General features: G+C 49.0%; 1 protein-coding gene across 7 annotated transcripts in view; it reads right to left on the minus strand.

Annotated features, from left to right (window-relative positions):
* Positions 1-14,969, minus strand: part of ARIH1 (ariadne RBR E3 ubiquitin protein ligase 1) — a 50,495-nt gene extending 35,526 nt beyond the window's left edge. For 4 of the 7 annotated variants that reach the window (XM_027889053.1, XM_027889008.1, XM_027889046.1 and 1 more), the window contains exon 1: positions 14,459-14,969. In XM_027889053.1, the coding sequence (XP_027744854.1) occupies positions 14,459-14,821 (363 nt within the window). In that variant the 5' untranslated portion in view covers positions 14,822-14,969. The remainder of the gene's footprint in view (positions 1-14,458) is intronic. The other 3 variants (XM_027889027.1, XM_027889017.1, XM_027889036.1) reach the window with 1 other exon arrangement.
* Positions 14,970-22,262: the final 7,293 nt, after the last annotated feature.

Raw genomic sequence — 22,262 nt, forward strand, 5'->3', positions numbered from 1 at the left:
CCAGTTTACTATTCCAGCAGCTCCGTAACATCTCCTCTCCCGCTGTGGGGGACGCCCAGAGCCCACAGCGCTGGGGATACCGAGAGAGGAGGACCCCCAAAAAAACTTTGGCCACCCTGAATGGAAAGGACCAGATCCAAGAGTCAAGAATCCCTGCTGATCACCCATTTCCCCCTCACAGCAAACCTCCAGTGCAGTAGAGCTGCTCTGATAGGCTGAGAATCCATGAACTATAAATGGGTATTTAGGAAAAGCACTAACAGACCTGTGTGTCCCAATCCCAAATGACACTCAGTCACCTTCCCTGCCCATCCACAGAACATCCCTCCCACAACCAAATGTATTTCAGCCCCTTCCCTCTTGATACCACTGCTCTTCCAGATCCCCAGTCTCTGCTTTTCCTCTTCTATCCTACATGACCCCAACCCTATTAAACTTTTCATCCCACCACACTCAGTTTGGACCTGTCACACAGTTACTGCATTGTTCCTATACAGGGACCACAAACATATCCAGCACCATCAGACATGAAAAACTTGGTTTTCTCCAGATCACAAGCACCCCCATGGCAGAAAGAAGCAACATTTGATACTGTCACTTCTGCACAGTCTCAACCAGAAAACCACATGGGAATGGTTTCAATTCTCGTCTCAGAGCAGTAGAACAACTCACTAATGCCTGGCTTCAATAAAACACACTGTGTTGCTTCAAGAGGAAAGCAAAAGTGCATTCTGCCACAGAAAGCAGCGATGCTGAATGAAGGCAGTTTAGTGATTGTCAAGAGGTACCAAAACACCTCAGCTTAGCCCAAGAGCAGGGCTGATAAATCCCTTCCCTTACACAAGAATTCAGGAAGACTCCAGTCACCCAGAATGGCTCAACTACTCACCAGCTCTATTTCTGCCTGAGATGAAGTAACAGCTACTCAGATTATTATTTTAACCTGAAACAGGGCAGTAAACTGGGCAGGACCAGACCAAGGACAAGCAGCTCAGACAGTATTTATTTCAGCAGCACCACAAACTCACTCAACCCCTGGTTCTTGGACCTGCCATGGGCCGGTTGGTGACAGGAGCACAAGCGAAGCAGACACAGGAACTGACCCGGGGAAGGGGTCACTGGTTTATTTTAACCCAGGATGGGATCACACCGTGTGGCCAAACAGCTCAGCTGGCACAACTTGGACAACACAGACTCGCTTCCAAGAATTTTGTCTCAGTCTGCCAAGAGCCCTGTGTCAGGCAAGTTAAAGTTGGGCCTTGCCCATGTCAACAGACCCCCAGATCTTCCTTTCCCAAAGACTTAAAACTATAAATTTAATTATACTGGTGTATAGTTTGATGCAAGCTACAGCCAGAGGCCCCATTTTTTTCTTCCATTATCCCACCAGCTGCAAAGAGCAGGACTAGCCTTCTCCACCTCACTGTCTGGGGGCTGTATTCACCTGGGCTATCAAACCTCAGATTCTGATAGTAAACTGTAGCAGCGCTGCCACTATCTACAATGACGTGTCGTCAACGTAACCACGTGAGCCCAACAAGACAGAAATACACTTTATTTTTTTTTTTAAGGTCTTTTATTAGTCAATGTTGGAAAGACTGGAAGTGGCACATGTCAGGTCAGCTACCCATCAAGTTGATAAAAGGCAAACAAGCCAAAGCACTACATTTGGGTTTCAGGGGAACGCTGTGTTCAGTGACTCAACTCCTGAGTGACCTGTATAATTTTAAGAAAGCACAGTTCTGCTGATATGAGCTCCAGAAACTCTCCTGTTCAGAGGCAGAAACAGATGTTAAAGGAATAGACCGGAAAGAGGAACTGTACATCTGCTTTTTTTTTCCCTTTAAATAATTCTGTGCAAGTCTTATGGAGTCCCAAAAAAGCTTTCCCTGCTGTTTTCCCTCACTCCTATCAGTACATTGACTTGGCTCTTCCACCAGTCAGCACTGTCCGCTGCCAGGTTCTGGTTCAGGGCTGTACCCACAGCCTGGGCTCTATAAATCTGTAGGAGAAGGGCACTGTTCCTCCCCATCACGGAGGAAAACCATTGGCTCTGGCAGCTCCCATCTCTGGCAGCTCCTGCAGTGTAAAGAACAGGCCACTTCAGCCCTGGCCAGTGAATGACTTCCACGGAGAAGTCCTGGGTGCTGCTGACCAGGATTTTGCACATCTTTAGGACAACAGAACTTGGCTTTTGCTTCTCTGAGAACGTTCAGAGGCATCACCTGGTCCATGGACAGTGTGGGCAGTGTTAAGAGGGTGCTATGAGCTGATCAGTGCAGGTATCAGAAGCAACTTGGGTAAATACTGATGCCATGGCAGACTTGAAATGTTCAGAAGAAATCATGCAAACTCTGAGAGGATGAAGATGTTTCTCTGACTCTCAGTATCACAGTTATACTGAGAAGGGTAAACCGATAACTTTTGTTCTTTTTCCACAGCAGGTCTGTCTGCAGGCTCCACTGTGCACCACCAAAACAACTAATTGAGTTTCTCTGGGTTAAGCTTTCTAAATTCTCTGCAAAGGGCTCTCAAATTGCCCTTTTCCTGGTCTCAAAGGTCCTTCCAGATGATGATTAAAGGAAGGGTGCCCCTCTTTAGACAGTGTGCAAGCAGAGGATCAGACCCCAAGGATATTCAGCATAAACATGTCCCTCAAGTGCTGGGGAGTGTTGGGTGATCTGTCTCCCACCTGCTTTTGTTCCTGGGCACTACTGGAGAACATCTATCACAGGGTGCTCAAAGAGTTGTGTAATACAGAGGATATAAATAATCCAGCCAAGCTGTACATCAACCTCAAGACAACCGCTCTGGATTCTTAAAAATCAGCTCTTTCCAGGATAACCTGACTGGAACAGAGCTTTATGCCCAGAAATCAGAGCTCTCCGACTCGTAGGTTGTTGGGGGAAATAATTCACTATGCAAAAAATCTCACAGATCCTGAATCCTGACTTCCACTTCAGAACATTACATATAATTAACATTTTCCAACAAATATACAGACAGGAAGAAGAAAATTGTAAGGGATGAGAACTTCTTCCGTGAGCACAGTGAGGTGGCACCCACAAAAACCTGTAAGACAAAGGTCATACGTGACAACTGAGCAAAAGCCATCCCAGTTAGTAACTTCTCTGGTGGCAATGCCAGGTTAGCTCAGAAATATCTGGATACATAGTCACTGGTGGCATGTTAACCCTTCAGAGACATTGTGACTGATGACAAACACCGGTTTAGCCCAAGAATTTGTAGCCAGGGGTGATTTACAAGAACATAAAAGAATTTTTACAGAGAGAGAAAAAAAAAAATCCTTAACATTCTTCCATGTTCTTTCTCCTCCAGGCCTCAGTTTGGTGAGCATTAGGTATTTTATTTTTCTTCAGTTCTCTGTCCCTTATTGCTTCTGATTCTGTCCCTTCCTCAAAGCAGCACCCACTTTTATGCTCCGTTCCCGCTTCACTTAAGACAGTGAGGGATTTTTCCCCACTAACTAAAGCATCACCACACACCAAAGCATTTTAGGAAAGAAAAAAAGCACCTCCCTTGGGCTGACTTCATCTCCCCATCACTGGGAAAATCTGTTTTATACAGGCCATGCCACCCTGACAAACAGGCAGTGAATCCACCCAGTGATGCCTTAGTCTACAACTCTCAATCAAGGAAAATAATAAAAATTTGGCCATCTTAAGAAACTACTCAGACCCAGGAAACAACTGCCAATGCAGCAGCGGCTCGGGGATGTAATCTTTGGCAGCACCTCTAGGCTGGCAGCAGCCCCAGCACAGATGTGGTTATGGCTTGTACCACTTCCCTGCAAAAAGCAGCTTTACCTGCAAAAGCACTTTGTTCTGCTGGCACAACCTGCATCTGCACTTGGAAAACCTGCCAGCATCCTTTCCCCAACAAGCCTCTTCTAGCTCAGACCATTTTTTAATGATGACTTGGCAGTTTATTTACCATTACTCTGCTCATTTATTCTTACTTAGTTTTACAGCCAACAAAACACAGCCCTGGCAACACGTTATTTTATAAGCCGGGATTTCCGCTACAAGAAGTAATTTTGCCTGTTTACACCCCAAAACTTTTCCCTCCAAGGGCTCTGCAGGAGCCACCTTTGAAGGGAGAATATTCTGGAGGCATGAGGAGTTTAGCAATCACTTGTTCATTCTTGTTCCCAACAAGATGTACCTCGAATTCTAACTGCAGTCTCTAATTGCTGCAGGTATTTTTAAGCAGCTACCTGAGCTCCCTCGAGTTCAGAGAAAATGGTCTGGTGGGATTCGACTCAGAAATAGCAAAACGCAACTTGTACAGCAGTGGGGGAGAACGGGAAACCTCCAGTATTTTCACCATTTTCTTGTTTAAGGCTCTGAAGACTTACCTCTACCCAGACATGCACTCAGGAGTGCTTCTAAAGCAGCCGAGTTAAACCAGCAGGAAGGTGCAGACCCTGTTCCCTCCTCCCTTTCAGTGCAGAACAGGGAACAAACCTGGATGTGCAATTTGGTATTTGATGGACCGTGCACCAGCTGACAAGAACATCCCTTGTCCCTTTCCCAGTAAAATATTACTGTCATCAAGACACTGGGCTTCTGCAAGAGAAAAACCCACCCCCATCAGTCCTGCTTTGTACCTGATGTGCAGAACAGCAATAGGAATAACTGCATTCATGAATGGGGAACAATGAAGTGCACTGAGCAGGCTGGCACCCAACCTCCCCCAAACCCCAGAGATACCTGGCAGGGGACGGCAGGAAACCAGTCAGGGAATTACACCGTGGCACAAGAGAGGGACAGAGATCCCAAACACCCTCCCTCCAGACAGTTTCAGTATCCACCATCCCAGTTATCCCTAAAGACAACTCCAAGCCCTTCCACTGTCCCATCCTAGCAGTTATCACCCCAGATACCCGTATTTTCAAGTATTACTTTCAGCTGTTAACAACATAAATAAGGATATTTCAAGACTGTTGTTCAAACAAGGAAAATAGAAACTGGTTATTACAGAACAAGCTAATGTATAGCTAAAATGTCTGTAAATCAAGGAGTATCACCTTTATTTGCTCAGAGAGCCTTTGAGTCCTTGCAGAAGTATTAGAAACTATCAAACCAAAAGCATCTGACACATTATTTCATCATATCTTCATTGTATTTAGAAATTGTTATTTTTAAATTAAATTGTTATTTTTTAATACAGTTATTTTCCTCCATGCATACTAGGTGGGATTTTACTCTGAAGACTTTCCACTTTACACTGTTGCTCCCAGAAGAAAAATGATGCTGCTAAGAGTTGAAATGTTGCTCTTCCTCCCTTTTTATTAAAAAGTTGCTGTTCAGCCAAGCCCTGCCACCTCCAAGCTCCTGCTCTGGAATGCAACCTCAAAACATGGCTCCCCCACACTCCCTCTCTCCACATCTTTCTTTCCACTCTGTATTTCTCAAATCCTAGATGACTAGGATGCAGATTATTAGGAGTTAACTTACCCTTAAGTTATTCTTCCCACACAGGAAAGCTCATTCCAAGGGAGACTGTTTATTCATGTGAATCCTCCTGGATTCCCCTAAATCCCTCTCCACATTTCTATCTGCCACACAAAGGAATGCAGATTGCACTCGTGCTTTGTTGCACAAGAACACATCAAATCCACACTTACCAGCTGCAGAAGGGACCAAAATTTGGAAAAACTCTCCATAGGTCTTCCAAAAATTAAATATGCACCTGTAATTATACACATAACCAGAACAGGCCACAGAAACATTGAGGTGAGGATGCACAGCCATTTCTTTTCCTGACAGCAGAGCTGAGCAATTAAACACTATCACTTCTGGCAACTGCAGCAAAGCAACTGCTGAGTTGGGCTGAGTGATAAGAGCAGAGAGGAGGCACTTTAATCACAGAGTTCCCAGATTCCCTTCAGTCCTTGGCCCTGCAAGCAGCTCTATCCAGGCAGTGAGGGAATGGGAACTGCCCAAGACAACATCCATGCAACCACGTTGGAGGTGCATGTCTCTGTACACCCCAAAAAGCACCTCCTGGGACGAGTGTCAGGCACTCAAAGCTCCAGAACAGCTCGAGGCCGTTGGTGTTTCCAGCAAAGGGAGCCAACCAAGCACAGCCCAACTGTCTCAGCTCAGAACAGCAGAGACAAACCTCGAGGAAGTGACCCGGAGCACAGCCCTGCACAGAGCAGTCCCTGTTCCACCAACCTCCACACACCAAAGCAGCACAGCGTGGTAAAAACAGCCACGGCCTGCTGGGATTTTTATACAATCAGGTTGTTCAAACAGCAGCTCCTTCCTCTGTGGCTCTGGAGAAGTTTTGCTACCCTTTGCAGGGCAGCACCTGACATGCTCCTTCAGGGCTGAGCCAGCTCACTAACACCAGGAAGGAAGTGGAAACCTTCAGAACCACTTCAAATTTTCATTTCTTTAGCTTGGAAGAAAGTCTCTTCACGCTTTTTCCTTAATAGCAAAAGTAAATACTAAGTTTAAAAAAAAAAAAATCTTTGAACTAACACCCAAAGCAATCAGTTATTTTGCCAGTTAACTATTTTCAGGTGCAATTATACAGATTTTCTGGTTCTACTAAGTGTGTGTTCTCCACTTTAAGAAGACTTTAACTGTGCCCAAGCAGAATCCTCTTGAGCAGGAGCTCCTCTCTATCCTGATTATGTGCTGGAAAAGAGTTTAGAGTCTGCATCCTTCACAATCCTACTCCAACGATCACAGACAATTTTTCTGAGGGGCTGTAAAGACAATAAGCAAATACCCAAGCTTTTAATTTCCAACATTGGGATTAACTCCTCCAGCTCCCAAATTCCTCAAATCACAAAGAAATGAAAGGCTTGATCTTCTGTGAATTAAAATACACCCTCTCCACATGAAGAGGCATGTTTGTGGTGTCACAGTACATGGAGGGTGCCTCAGACCAGGAAGTAAGGCAGAAAACCGAGTAAGTCTTTTCTTTCACACACCTTTGTTTCAGCCACAAGTACTCTCCCAAAAGACCTAATTTGGAAGCAGATGGCCAGGACAGGATCCATGTGCTGATTGTTCCTGGAAACGAGAGGTGCCACATGGGATAGAAGTTCTGAACCCAGGAAGATGCAAAACCAGGAATGTCTTAGACAAGGCGGGAGGGAAAGATCTTAGTGTGCCAGCATCTGTAAGTGGGCATCAGTGAGAAACCACCAGTAGAAGGCCAAGAAGCTGAGTTTTAGATAGGTGGGGTGTAGGACACCACTCTGTTACTCCCAGGTTAAAGCCAAGAACCAGCTGCTCACAGGGTGAGCAATTGCTGCCCTGTCCCCAGCAGCTGTGTTTGGATCCCCTCCCAGATATCTCCCCAGAGGACCACAACCTTTTGCTGTCACACAGACGTGCTGGAGCCTGGCAACCAGGACAGGCACTGTAACATGGTCATGGAGAAGCAGTGCCATCCACAGGGAGGACACCAAGAGGATACATCTGTCCCTCTGAAGCCAATTCTTTGCGAGTTCTTCCCTCTACACCGGCTGGGTGCCCCACCACTCTCAAAAACTGCATAAAACTGAAGGCAACACCACTGGCAATGCCAAAATGCACCACAACTGCCCAAGACACTTGCACAAGGCTGACTCACTTCTTCCAAGGGACTTAGATCCTGTTGAAAGTTATCTGCATAAGGCTTTGGATCTGAAATTATTCCCAACATCTGGAAAAAGTTCTCAGTCTAAACACAAGGAAAAGATTTGATGCCAACAGTTATAGCTGAGCATTGTGTACGTAGAGTGGTTCAAACACTCACCACAGTGAGCTCCTTCAAATACCAGCACTAATGACTCTGCACTGCCACACCACATAAACAAGAGTATCTGTAGTTATATGGGCACTTCAAATTCTGAAAAGCCACTGACTTATGAAGTACAAACTCACACGTGAAACTCAGCTGCTGAGGAAGCTTCCCATAGCAGTTTTCAGAGCATTTACTTCCACAGTGTTTTCACCACAGCTCAACATCAAAAGCTAAAAGCAAGTAAAGGAATCCTATACAGGCCAAACTCAAGGTTCCCAATGTTCCTAACACCAATCACCTGGGATGGTGAAGATACTGTGATATTATCCATATTTCCATTATTAGATTATTATTCTTTTTTCTCCAGCTGACACTCTCATCACCTTGGAGCCTCCTGCACCAACATCCCACACAAACCCAGCAGCCTCTCCCAAACATCAGGGATCTGATTCCCAGGCAGAGCTCAAACGCACCATTTGGCATTACTGAGTAGCTCCAAACCCTCACAGGTGTTTTACAACAAACAAGGCTGCAATTTCCTCACAGTTGCTGCAGCTACTCGATGAAATTCAGCAGCATGATGTGCTTGTATCCAGCCAAAAGCCTCCCAACACTCTTTATGGCTGTCAGTGATCCAGCCACCAAGAGAAAACATCACCTCAGTACTCAGATCCCGCTAATTCCAAAGTACCAAAAGTCAGGAGGACTGGAATCATGACCCCCCCGACAGGTAAGTTTAGGATTGAGCTACGTAGAAAGGACTTTCAGCCTTCGCAGTTACTTCCCATGAAGGCACAACTCTAACAACAAGTTCCAGGTTCTTTCCCCAGCGACCAACTTTCCTAAGCAGAGAAATGAGTCGTTACGTTCTCCAGAAAGAAAAGGCTCCTACAGATAAATTCTGTACAAAAACCCTGACTCACTGTTAGAACACGAGCTCAGCGTGGGGATCAACCACCGCTTCCTTCACCCATCACACCCGACACCACCAGCAGAGCCGCATTCTTGCTTGTCTCGTTCATGGAGTAAAGGAGAAGAGAGATCAGTTTCAAAATAGAAAACTGAAAACAATTCAACAGGTGCCAGGGACACCTGAATAGACAGAGGGCTGCCCTACACTCCCACAGAGATTCAGAGGTCTGGAGTTTATTTCCTGTCAGGAACTTCAGCACACGCAAGGCTAAAACTGAGGGGTCAGAGCTTGGGACAAGAATAAAAGGGGAAGGAGCTGTGTCTTCATTTTTCATGATGCTCCAACGCCCAGAAATAGTGTTTGTTTCGCATCAACTGCGGTCTCAATTCTGACTTCTCCGTGGCACATTGGCTTTCAATTTATAGCAGAAACAACCCTTCTACTTTGCATAGCAAGAACAGTCCTGCTCACTGAAATTAAACCCACAGGGAATAGTAACAACTGTATTTACTATTTAGCTTTAGCTTTTTGAAAACAAATGTTTTAAGTAGCTAAAAACCGACTGTTTTCAGTTTCATGTTGAAAACATCCCAATACACATCAGTCCCCATCTGAACCCCAGTGCCCCTGAGAGAAGGCCGCCTTGGTGGGATTTTTGGAAAATTATGCGGAGACAAAAGCAACCAGCATCAAATGCTTTCACACGTGGCCAACCATGAGATTTACATTTGGTCGAACAGAAACCTAAAGCACTAAGCAAATGGGTCATTTAAGTACAAAGCTGAAATTCCTCTGGAGACTTAACAAGACTTTTCTACCTGCAGACGCTGAAATTTAAAATAATGCTAAAAAAAAAAAAAATTCTGTTATACTCAGAACCACATGTCTTGGCAGCCAGGGAACAAACAACATGTCATTTCCAAAAGCTTTGCAGTGATTCCTTATCCCAGATTCCAGGAATGCTTTGTCACAACGAAGTTTATTCTGTTCCTTGGAAATATTAAATGCATTCCTACTATAATGAAACACCTTATAAACACCACGTGACAGAAACAGGGAGTTCGACAAAGCATTTCCTTCCAGCATTTAAGGCCCTGACATGAATTTTACTACCAAATAAGTAACCTCCTTGGTTACTTTGCTGGGAGCAGACCCGGATGGAAGCAGCATCAGCCCCGAGTGCTCCCGCCCACAGACTCCCACCTAATGCTCATCAGGCAGCTCCAAGCACTCCGAGTTTCCAAGATGTCATCTCGAACATCAAATTCAGTTCTAAGCACAACCCTGTACAACAGCAGTAATTCCTGCTGCTCACTGGAAAGTCATCCCTGTTTCAGACAACATTTTTGGAATGTGCTGCCCACAGTACACTGAATTTCCTAAGTTATGCCTGGAAATCAGGATGTTTTGTCCCAGCAAGTGGACGCTGCTCAATAAGACCCCTCCTGCAACAATGGGTTTGCACTCGCTATGACAGAGCTCCATTTAACCAGGGCTGTGGAATTCTGGGGGATATCTGCACTGCCTCTACTCTGCTGGCCTCTGGAAAAAGCCACTCCTCAACAAACATAGCTTTGTAACTGTGGAGGGGCCTGGGTTTGGGCTTATTTTAATGGCACAGCTTTTATCCGGTAAGAACCTGACCTTCACCATGTAAATGAGAAACCTGTATTTGCTGCAAATGCTCTGATGTTGCACATCCCCTGTTCTGCTCCAAGACACCTCATTTAAAGCCTTTAGTAAAAAGGAAAGGTATTTTGTAGCTAGACTAACTTTTGTTGGATCCAGTGATGTCACCACCTTCCAGATAAAGGCCAGGTTTGAAGCTCACTATGCTCATGATCACATGAGCAGACACAACACCCAGTCACATCCAGGATCCTGATCCCTGCTGTGGGCTGGGGAAAGGAAACACGAGTCCCAACTCCCTTTGTGCTGTCTCAGAGCTTCACCCCAGTGTTTTCAACACCTCACCATTACAAAGTCCAAAAAGTATGATTACGGTGACACCACACCGATGTCACTGGAATGCTCCAGAAAAAGGTGAGCAAAACGGGGAAATGAATCCAACCTGGAAATACTGGAATTGCACAAGCTTGCAACAAGGCAAGGAGAACACTGGGCCAAGCCAGGCTACAGAGGCACATCATGTGCTCTACTCAGAGCAGAAATAAATATGCCATTCTAAACATTTTCTGAGTTTATTTTCAGAAAAATCTAGAGCAAAGATGGAAATAGCAATCTGATTAAAAAAAAAAAAAGTGGCAGCAAATTATTTGGACAAAAGTTCAGAGAGGAAGAATATGGGCAAGACATCCAACTGTGGGAAAATGCCTTTGGGAGGAGGAAGCCTTTTGTTCCACACCACCTCTGTGTCTAGGTTTTTACAGTCCTTTGCTAAGTTATTCTGCCAGCGGCTGGAAAACCACCAGAAATCCGCCTGTTTACTCAGACAACTAAAATCCCAAATACCCTAGCAAATGGCTCTCTGCTCTACCTCATCAGCCACAGGACGGAAGGGATACTCTGAGCTGAGGTTTAAAAGTCTCAGTCAAGTGACAGCACAAGGTTAAGGGGTTATTCATACCCCTATTTTTGCATTCGGAGAGCAAGGGGAATTCTTGTTGAGCGACACATGGAGTCAAATCAGATTAGGAGCATAAGTGCCAAATACTGTGCAAAAATCACCATTAAACACCTGAAATCCTGCTTACGCTCAGGCAAGAAAGAGCATGTGTAAAATATTCTGAATATTTGAGACATTCTGAGACTTGCCTGGCTCACTGCAAGTCAGTGGTCTTAGGAGGCCAAGTGACAGAGCAGTTTGGTGCTGAGCCCACTCCACGCCACAGTGAGAGTCACAGGGTCTGTGACCAGGGAGTTTGCCACAAGTTGGCTCCTACTTCTGCAAAGTCCCCATCAGATCAAATCCCTGTCCTGAAAAATTCATGGTTTTCCTTATACAGGAATTGTATTTGGAAATGACTAAACGGAGGGGGAAATAAATTTAATTTGGTCCCTTCAACTCTAGCACTGTCAGCTAACAAACTGCCCAAATGGAGTGTTTCAATACAGAGTTACACCTGCCATGGCTCAGATCCCCCCTTCCAGATACTTCATTACTCCCTTTTCCTCTCGCTGCATCTGCAAAACAAAATCCCATTTATACCTTACTCCTGATCACAGAAAAATCACTGATTATAGAGCACAAGACCTCCAGCTGAAGTTTTCAGGCTCTGCATTACATCCTCCCTTGAACAAATAAGTTCAAAGCACTCAAAAACATAACCACAACCATCACCCTTTGCTACCAAGAACCCGACACAGACACGCAGGGACTGAAGCCATCCAGTACTTGACTGGAACAAGTGAATCACAGCTCTGCAACTGAGGATCCGCAGCAGGATCCCGAGCCAATGTGACTCCAGAAAAGGTTTACTGAACCAGAAAAGCAGCAGCAGCAATCCTGGTTGGGCGCCAAACACAAGGAAATAAACACAAGGGAGCCCTGGAAGATTTCACCAGCAGCCACACGAGTGGGGATGAGCAAATCCTGAAGCGCCACCTGAACTGGGGTCACTCAGCTCCAAAACAGCCCAGCGATCCGATGGCAGGAAGTTGGCATTTAAGGGCCATCCATAGCAACTGTTTTCCTACCCTCTTCTGATGTATTCCAGGGTTTAAGTTGATTTTGGCTCCTGAGTTTCCCCACGACATTCTGAACAGACTGGCTTTGTGCCCCCTGCTCTGCCAAACCAGGAGGAAGCACTGCAAAGGCAGCACCAGGAGAGCCTGTGGGGGCAGATCTGCAGGGTCAGGCCTCCCACGGCCACCCCGGGACAGGAGCAAGGGATCATTACCTCAATCAGCTTCTCTCCACTAGTTCTGCAACACGGGCGTCAAGCACACACACACATCAAACAGTTTAAGGGCAGTGTAAGAGGGGGGAAACAACTCCCTCAGATCAGGAATCAGGACCTTGTCTAAGAAATTAGTTTGTAAAGAGCAGGCAGGTGAGTCCACCAGCTGGGGCTGGAAAATGCACAAGCAGGAACATACACAACTCCTCACTGGCAGCAACTTTTCCACCACTTATTTTATGCAAAGATAAGGAATAAATATGGCAGAATCTGTTCAATACAATCAGTATGGGCCATGATTTTCACAGTCTTAGTCATTAAAGACAGACACACCATTAATGGCTCTTTCAAAGAGAAAAAAACCTGAAGTTCCCAACTGTTTGCATGTCTGCTTGCCAACTGCTCCCCTCCCTGTACTAGGATCAATAACTGGGAGCAAAGAAACAACCCTGCTTAACCATGAGATCTTCTTTAACTGCAGGGTAATCAGCTAATCCGGGCAGACTCCTTTATTCAGCCTTACATGGGCAGCACTATCATTAAAGTTATAAACTTTAATTTGACTCAAGGAATGCCATTTACTAATTTAGCACGCAAATGCTTTTACAGTTGTTTGCATCGAGCTCCATATAAGCTACAGGGGATTTATAGCACACGAAGCAACATTTCAGAGCTGCTGTTACGGCCACTGCAGAGCACAGGACAGTGGGGGGGAAAGCATTCACTGAGGGAATGCTTTTTCGTGTTGAAAGGGAGTTACCAATACACACAACCAGCAAAACAACAGCTTTCTGGGCACTGGATCCCTCAATATTTAACATCCACAGATTTCTCACATTATTCCTGTTGGCATGTAGGAGAGTGGCATCTCCTATTTACTCTGAATATTGACTAAATGGGAACAAAACTCGTCACCTACAGAAAAGTCAACGGCATCAGGAACTTGGTGAGCTGGAGCCAAACCTTGCCATGAGCATTTAGAAAGGAATGCCAGATTGCTTCAGTGCCTTGAATTTTTTCCCCAAAAGCTCGGGAGCCAACAGATAAGACTTAGATACTTTGATCTAAAGAGGGTAAATGTTATTTCGAACTCTAGTTCACTTTTAAAGCGACACGCTTAAAAAGTGGGGGTAAAAAAAGTTACGGTTGTGAAGGGATTGCTCGTATCCCTCCTGGTCTGTGCTGAAAATAAACACGACAAGGTTCAACCCCTGTGTGTAGCAGGGGGGAAGGGAAACGGCAACAAAACCAGAGCGGTGCCTCTCCTGGAATTCCAGGACTTGCCATCGACTCCGCCGCTTACCGAAGGAGCTGAAGGAGGTGAAGCCCCCAGACAGCGTGAGGATGGAGTGGAAGAAAGGCAAAACCACAGATCACGGCCCCTGGCTCGCAACCGCACAAAGAAAGAGGAGTCCTTTTAGTGCCAAGGGCCTCGTTCCCGATGCTTCCACGGCAGGAAGCGAGATCCTGGCCGGCCCCGAGGGGCCTCCCGGGGGAAAGGGGTGACGAAGAGCCTCCTCCGCCCCAGGAGGTGCTGGGGAATCCCCCCTCATCCAGGAGGGGATGGGGGAACACCCCCTCCACCCCGGGGGAGCGCGGAGGAGCGCCCCCTCCAACCCCGGGGGGTGCCCAAGAGACCTCCTCGCCTCCACGGGGTGCCCGGGAAGCACCCTCACCTCAGGAGGCGACGAGGGGCCCTCCCCTCACCCTGGGGGGTTCAGAGGAGGAGACCTCCCTGCAACCCCAGGGAGGGCCGAGGAGCCCCCCCCTCACCCAGGGGTCCCTCGGAGGGTGTGCGGGGCCCTGTCCCGCGGGCGGGCCGGGCCCGGTGCCCCGAGAGGCCGTTGGCCCGTCCCGCCGCCCCCCCGCCCCTTCCCCGGTGCGTCCCCCCCCATCCCGGTGTCGGGGGCCGCACCTGGATGACCTCGTTGACCTCGCGGATGCACTCCACCATGTGCTGCAGGATCTGCTCGGCCGTCAGCACCTCGTAGCGATAATCCTCCTCCTGCTCGGGGCCGCCGCCGGGGCCCGGCCCGCCGCCCAGGCCGCCGCCACCGCCGCCGCCGCCGGGGCCCAGCCCGCCCGTCTCGCCGCCCAACAGCCCGTCGCGCTCCCCGCCGACGCGCAGCCCGGGCTCCACCAGCTCCACCTCGCCCAGGTCCAGGTTATCGTCGGGCTCGTCCTCCTCCTCGTCCTCCTCGTCCTCCTCCGCGCCGCTGTCCTCGCTGCACTCCTCGTCCTCGTCGAACTCGTAGTTGTACCCCTCGTCCGAGTCCATGGCGAGGCGCTGAGGGAGCGGCGGCGGCTCCCGCGGCCTCCCCGCGCCCGGCCCCGCCGCCGCCGCCGTTGGCCCCGGCCCGGCCCGGCCCCGCCGCGCCTCAACCGCCGCCAACAAAGGGCCGCGGCCGCCGCGCTCCGTCACCGCGCGCCCCTCGCGTCACCGCCGCCCGCCCGCGCCTGCGCGCCCGTCGCCATCTCACCCCGCCCAGCGCCGCCGCCATCTTGGGGGCGCGACACGCCCCCCCGCGCCCCTCCCCCCGCCTCAGCCCGCCGCCGCCATGTTGAGTGTGGCGCGGCGCCATGCTGGGTGCGGCGCCTGGGGGGCGGGGGGGCACGGAACCGGAGAGTCACAGAATCGCTTGGGTTGGAAAAGGCCTCTGAGATCATCCAGTCCAACCTATGACCGATCGGTACCCATTACTCTTTGTCCTACCCCTATAGTTCCTGACAAAATTGGGTGCAGCTGGGAGTGGCAGGTTTGGGGGCAGGGTTACCAGCTTCTCTCCACTGCCCACCCGGTCTGGGCTCCATGGGGTGACAGGACATGAGGTGGAGCCAGGGCGCAGAGCTGTCTTGAGGTGTCCTGTGGGGTCAAGTGTCGAGAAGACTCCCGGGGCCACCACAAAACTGAGTTGTGTGGGTCTGTGGCAAGCAACTTGTGAGGGGAATGTAAAGGAAATGCAAGGGCAATATGAGGGACACAGGAGGGAACACAGGTTGCACTGCCTCAAAATCAGAATAAAATTGCACTGAGATGTCCAGGCAGAAATTCTCAGTCATTCCACGAGATAAACACATGCCCACCACCCTGGAGGGACCTTGATTGTGCTGGGTGGCATCTCCGAGCTCCAGCATTGCTTTCTGGTCAGCAGAGGTGGTAGTACCCAGGTCTTCAGTGATGCCAGCCTTGATTCCCTTTATTCTCTGTTAATTTGACATTTTGCAGGGGGCAGAACATGCACGAGTGTTTTCATCACCAGACCAGGGACTAACTTTTTTCCCTCCTGACACTGACAAGTGCCCTGGACAGGTCAGGGATGCAGGGCCAGTACTGTTCCCAGGTGGTCTCATCCCTGCCAGAGCCTCTCACTTGGACATGGAGCTGCTGGCAAAGGGCAGGATGGACACCAGAGTGCTGCAGAGGCTGAGCCCTTTGCCTCAGCTTTCCCTGCTCCAGCATCAGCCGTGCTCAGCCTAGTACAGGGAGTCTCGCCGGGCTCATTGTCTGCAGCCATTTGGGGAGTGCACGGAACTCTGGTTGGCTTGGAAACAAGGCTGAAGCCTGGCCCAGAGCAGAGCCAGCTGCTACCAACCCTCCACTGCTCTTCACTGTGGATGCCAGAGGCCAGCACAGCCCCAGGAAGGCTCCAGGGCCACCATCTCCCGCCAGTGCTCACCCTCCACTTCCTCATGCCCCAGGAAATTGTTTCTTCATGGGGTGAAGTGGGGCCGTTCAGATGTGGTGACATTATTCACCCGCTCTGCCCGGATGAAGATGAGACTCAGCAGGGCACTATGTGGTGTAGGTGTGACAAATTTCATCAGCTGTTTGGGACAAGAGTCATCAAAGATGACCGGATGACAGAATCCTGCTTCCTGCTCCTGTCTTGATACAAATCCCTTGTGAAACAGGAAGAAAATTAGAAGCCACATCCCAAGGAATGTTTATTTCCTGCTGGAGCACAGGAAGCATAATGATGGCTGCAGCAACAGGATTTGTGCTCAGGGTGATGCAGGCGGGTGCCCTTGGGAGTCCAGGGAGATGAAATGTCCAGTGTCCTGGGTAGATGACCCCAGAAACCTCAGCAGGTACCAGGCTGCATCTTCAGACAGACAAGGAGATCCGAATGTGTGCATCTGTGGTGCCTGAGCTCTGCCCGGGTCAGGAGCACACAGGGACATTGCCTCATGCCACGCTACCTAGTCAATAAAGCCAGTTCCCTAATTACCCTACTTATTTGGAATTGCAAAGGCCAGGGCATTAGTCATCCTGCCCTACATAAATCTAAGTATCTCTGGCTTCGTTCAGCTCCAGACGCACCAGCTGGACATCTGCCAGGCTGCTCCCACCTCACACGTCAAGCTGCGGAGGTTCAGGTGGCTGCCCCACGTCCTTCCCTGTGCTTCACCCCCGAGGGGAGCTGTGTGTCACCCCCTGAGACCCTGTGCTAGCACTGTCCTGCCCAGCTGGTGACATGCCCAGCTCCTGCCCAACATGGCAAAAGGCACAAGCCATTTTGGCTGAACGTCTGCCCCGTGGGACCCCAAGAAAGGCACTGACCAGACAGTGGGGTTTGGCTTTAGACACAAAAATCCTTGGCCGAGGTGACCTCCCCGGCAGCGTGTTTGGGAAGCAGTTGCTCCTGGGAGCAGGCCCCGTCCATCCCCCGGTGTCCCGAGGACTCCCCGCCGCCCTCTCCCGGCCCCGGCCGAGGCTGCTGAGTTCAGCCTGGGGCGCTGGGTGGACCCGGCCAGAGGAGCTGCTCTGGAGCCAGGCTGGGAGAGCTGGGGGTGTTCAGCTGGAGAAGAGAAGGTTCCAGGGAGACCTTAAAGCCCGTTCCAGTGCCTAAAGGGGCTCCAGGAGAGCTGGAGAGGGACCTGGGACAAGGGCCTGGAGGGACAGGCCAAGGGGGAATGGCTTCCCACTGCCAGAGGGCAGGGTTAGGTGGGACATTGGGAAGGAATTGTTGGCTGGGAGGGTGGGGAGGCCCTGGCACAGGTTGCCCAGAGAAGCTGTGGCTGCCCCATCCCTGGAAATGTTGAAGGCCAGGTTGGATGGGGCTTGGAGCAACCTGGTCCAGTGGAAGGTGTCCCTGCCTGTGGCAGGGGGCAGAACTGGCTAGGTTTTAAGGTCCCTTCCAACCCAAACCATTCTGTGATTCTATAATGGATCTATTATCCCAGTAATTAACATTTATAAATAGTGATGGGATCTTCCCAATGACATCCCACAGACATAGAAAACCAGTTCCCCTACTACGGTCCCAGCCTTCTCTTTTCCACTGCAAAACAGGGATCAGCACTCTGCAGCAATAGTTACACTAATACTTTTTAAAAATACTCTTGGTATGAAATTTTGGTCATGAATTTTGCAAAAGATCGTTGTTTATTAAAAAGTTTTCAACCCAGGAGAAAGGAAATCCAGGAGCTTTCTCAGTGTCTTGGATTTGATTTTAGGTGTCTGTACACTCATTAACAACAGTCACATATGGGGCCCTGGGCAGTAGTTCCTTGTAGATGGTTGGCAAAAGGTACCTGAGAAAAGCAGGGCTGCTGCCTTCAGCTTATTCCGAGGGGATCTGCATTGCCTCTGGGGATTTTAGGACTCCAGCTACTGAGGAAAGCTGAGAACCCCTCCTCTGCCCACTCTGAGAAATGATTTAGATCTCCATAGACACCTGGCGCGCTTTCATTTTATTCTTGCAAGAGCTTAATTACCCAAGTGATTCTGGTAACTGTTAACACTGAAGCTGACAAGAATAAAATATTGCCTTGCAATCACCTTGCTCTGTGAAGTTAGACACACACTTACGGGATTTATGGGAGCAGTGCCTCTGGGCATGAGGAGTTTGTCACCATGCACCCACGGGCTCTGATTGATTGCAGCTCAGCCCCACAGCCGGGACTGGGAGCAGCCAGGGACAGCAGCCACACGTTCCCAGCCTCCGCAAGACATCGCAGCGTCTCCCTGTGACAAGCCCTGACTTGTGATACCAAAATTCTGCAAAAATGCCGGTGCCCCACACCACAGTCCACCCATGGATTCGGGGTGAACCTCCCATCCCATCCAGCATCCCCCCTGCCCCACCACTCCTTGAGCCAGGTGGGATCTTCAGAAAAAGCCCTTCTCCTTCGTCACCAGAGACATGTGGACAGGGAGAAAGGAAATCCAGGAGCTTTCTCAGTGTCTTGGATTTGATTTTGGGTGTCTGCATGCTCATTAGCAACCTCAACCAGCAGTGTGGGCTGAGCTGCCCCTTGGCTCACCACCCCAACGCTGTGCGAGCTGGAGATAATCCAGAGGAAAAAAGGCTTTGCGAATAAATAGCAATAATGCAAACACCACCGGGCTGAGCTCAAGCCAGGACCCCAAATCCTCCACACTGATTAACACATCTCACCTCAAGCTTTTTGCCTTAAACTCCACTCTCAAACTCATGATTGTCAAAATACTTCTTGCTCCTCCCTGCTCTCTCCGAGTCTCCCAGGCCCTGCTCCCCTTACGTATGCTCTCCCAGGCAAAGAGGTCCCTTCTGTTCAGCCCCATCTGTGCTGAGAAACTCAATCACCACGTGCATCTGCTAAACCATTCGATGGCAGCATCGATACACAGTGGTCAAGGTGGGAATGTAGGGATATGGAAACGAGTCGTCCTGTCCTTTGAAAAGTGCCAGGATTTGTGCTTGTGGCTCCAAAGCAGCCTGCCATACACCAGCCTGCTTCAGCCCCCCAGAGCATGGAGCTTCCTCACAGGCTGAGCTGCCAGAGCTGCTGAAAGTGCCCTGGGTGTGGATTTAAGGGCATCTCATGTTTAGGATCTTCGTTGTGCACATGCTAAAGCTCCATCAAATGTCTCTGCAGGTTTCTGCTGGCTGTTTCAATGTGAGCACTGCTCTGCTTGATGAAACAGGCACAGGTGGCTCCCTGTCAGCATCTGTGGGACACCATGCCAAGCAAAATCATCCCTGAAATAAAGAGATGTGCAATGCGAGGGTCCACACCTGCAAAAACACAGCACATGCTGACCATACTCCCACCAGACCACCACCTGAAGTAAGGACACTTCAACCCTCCCACCCTCAGGGCTGCAATCCAAATCTCATCATTATTTCACCACGGATGAAAAGGAAGTTAAACAAGAAAATGGAGAGAGTAAGCTTGCCCAGAAAGCTTCTGAGATGTCAAAGTTCAAGTCACAGGTCTACAGGCAGATGCAGGTACTTCCAAGAGATGATCTGTTTTCCAAAGCCCTCTTCCAGCCACACCACCAGGAGGTCCCTTGAGCTGGGAGTTGCTTCATTCAGGAGCGAGTGTGCCTAGACAGCATTGACTCAAAGAGCAGAGCAAACAGAAAACTCATGCCCTGTGAAGGTGTTCATGAATGGCTTTCTCTGTTCCTCATTCACCAGCTCAGATCCTTCTCACCAGTACAGGAACATGCGTGCAGAATTCCCTCCTGGTTAACGGCAGAAGCAGCCAACATTATAGAGAATTAGGCAGCATAATAAATGGATTTATATCTTTAAAAAATGCTGTGAAACAAGGAACTGCACCACAGCCTAAAGGCCACCTTCATGCCTTGAAGGTGAACAAACCAGAAAGACCAAGTGTGACACCAGCCAGATTTTGTAACAATTTATATCAGAATAATTAATTTGGATTTCTACCAAATTCATTGTTGGTAGAAAGCAGGTAACCCAGCAGTGTCCTGGTACAGCACAGTTTTCTGCAGTCCCCCAGCAACTTGGCTTTCAGCTCTTGCAGCCAAAGAGACAACAAGAGGGGTTTGCAGGTACCCCCACCGTGGGTCTCACCTGAGCTAGTACATCCCCGCTATGGGCTTAGTCTCTGCTTGTTCCTTGCCAAACTAACCTGGACGAGCTTCCCATATATCAGCATATATATCAGTGGATATATCAGCATGGAGATGTGCTCTGAGACCAAGAGCCTGTCTATTGAAAAGCTACTGAAGAACATCAGCAACTTCTGTCTGCTGCTGCTCTGTGCCTGCCACAGAACAGTGTGTAATCCAGTCTGTTCTAGCCAAACTCCACAGTTAAACACATGCTGAAGCAGTTTTCTTATGTAAAGAAACATTCCCAAATCAGACTGTTAGTCTGGATTAATGTCGGCCAGCTACAGATGAACTACAATGAGTCATCCCCCAGAGACATCAGGTCCCCTAAAATAGCAACAGCAACCGAATGCGTAGAAAGGCTGGAATATTTGGACTGAAGGCTCTGCTCACAATGCTTTACATAAGCTGGCAAACACACCACCCTTCCCAGGCTGAAAGGAAGATTCACCTCAGGCCAGGGCACTTGACAGTTCCGTCTCACACTCTGGGAAGTGCGGCCGTGACATTCCCTGATGCCACACAGCAGCAAACTGCATTGTTTGGGATTTTTGTTTAATACAATGAAACTATTTAAGGAAGAGTCCAGAGATGCTGGAATCAATCAATATAGTCAGAAAAGCAGAGGCATCAGCTGGTGCTTCAAAGGTTTGCACAGGGAAAGGCAACAGACCTGGCTGAGGACCACAGGGGCTTCGTGTTGACCAGCAGCAGGAAGACTTGAATGCAAGGAATGACACAGGCCATTTTCCCAGAGATCTGGCACAGGCTGGAATGCATGTGTTATCCTCCACATCCCTTCTTGCTATGTGAGGAGGACAGAGATAGAGAAGTGACAATGTCCTGGAAGAATCACGAGGAGACAGCCTGGCATGAAACTTTGTGTTGAATTGGGGTCCTGCCACCCCCCTGTAGGGAAAACAAGGGGTGTACCTACTCTAGGTATTCCCAGATAGATCTTGCACTTCACTTAGCGCCTTTTGTTCACTTGGTGACACCTGGACTGTTGCTCCCTGTGCCACCCCTGTGCTCTTCCTGCCTGGCTGTGGGGGTACACCCACCTTTTAAGGCTATTCTCTGGCCTATACTGTGCCTGTCCTTGGTTCCTGGCCCACATTCCCTTATGTAGACAGGTGGTCTTTGCTGTTCTACAGGGCTGGAGAAGAAGGATGCAGTTCTGTGTAGGTGTTAAACTCATGGCAACACCATCTGGCTCTCTTTGGCCCCAGTCCTGCTGAAGCCCAGTCTCTCTATCTCAAGGTGACCCTTAGTCCCCTCTCTGCCTTCCCCTCTTTGAGATCCCCTATTAATTTTCACTAATCTCATAAAATTCCCTCAATTCCATTTAGACCCAAACCTAACTGTAGTCTCTTCCTGCTGCCTGGCCTCCCCACAACTTTTCCACCCCCCTGTCACCCCCAAAACCTTCACTGGAACTTCACAGCCTCCTTCAACCTTGGAGAGCACCTCCCTCTATCCCTCTCCAGCCCCACTGAACCCTTCCATGTCCTCTCAGCTCTTCTCCTTTCACCATCAGTGCCACACTTTGTGCTGGTGCTTTTCTAACCTTTGACAATAAGCTCCTTGATTTTTTTTTTTTTTTTTACAAAATGCTTTTTTCCTGTTGATCCCGCTCTCTCTACACTGCTCATGTGAGGAACAATGCTTTAAATTCCTCACCAGACATTTCTATGGTCATGTCCTCCTCAAGCAGAGTGATTTTTCCTCTTGTATGATACGGCCATCTCCCTTGTCATGCTTTCTTTTGTACCATTTGTTTAATTTCCTGCTTGCTCCCATGCCTGTGGCTCGTCTCCCAGCATTCTTGATAGCTTGCAGTTTTCTGGGACAACAGGTTTTTAAT

The sequence above is a fragment of the Empidonax traillii genome, unplaced genomic scaffold (genome assembly GCF_003031625.1).
Source record: "Empidonax traillii isolate 1590-97213 ecotype Southwest subspecies unplaced genomic scaffold, ASM303162v1 scaffold12:size2584012, whole genome shotgun sequence".
Classification (NCBI taxonomy): domain Eukaryota; kingdom Metazoa; phylum Chordata; class Aves; order Passeriformes; family Tyrannidae; genus Empidonax; species Empidonax traillii.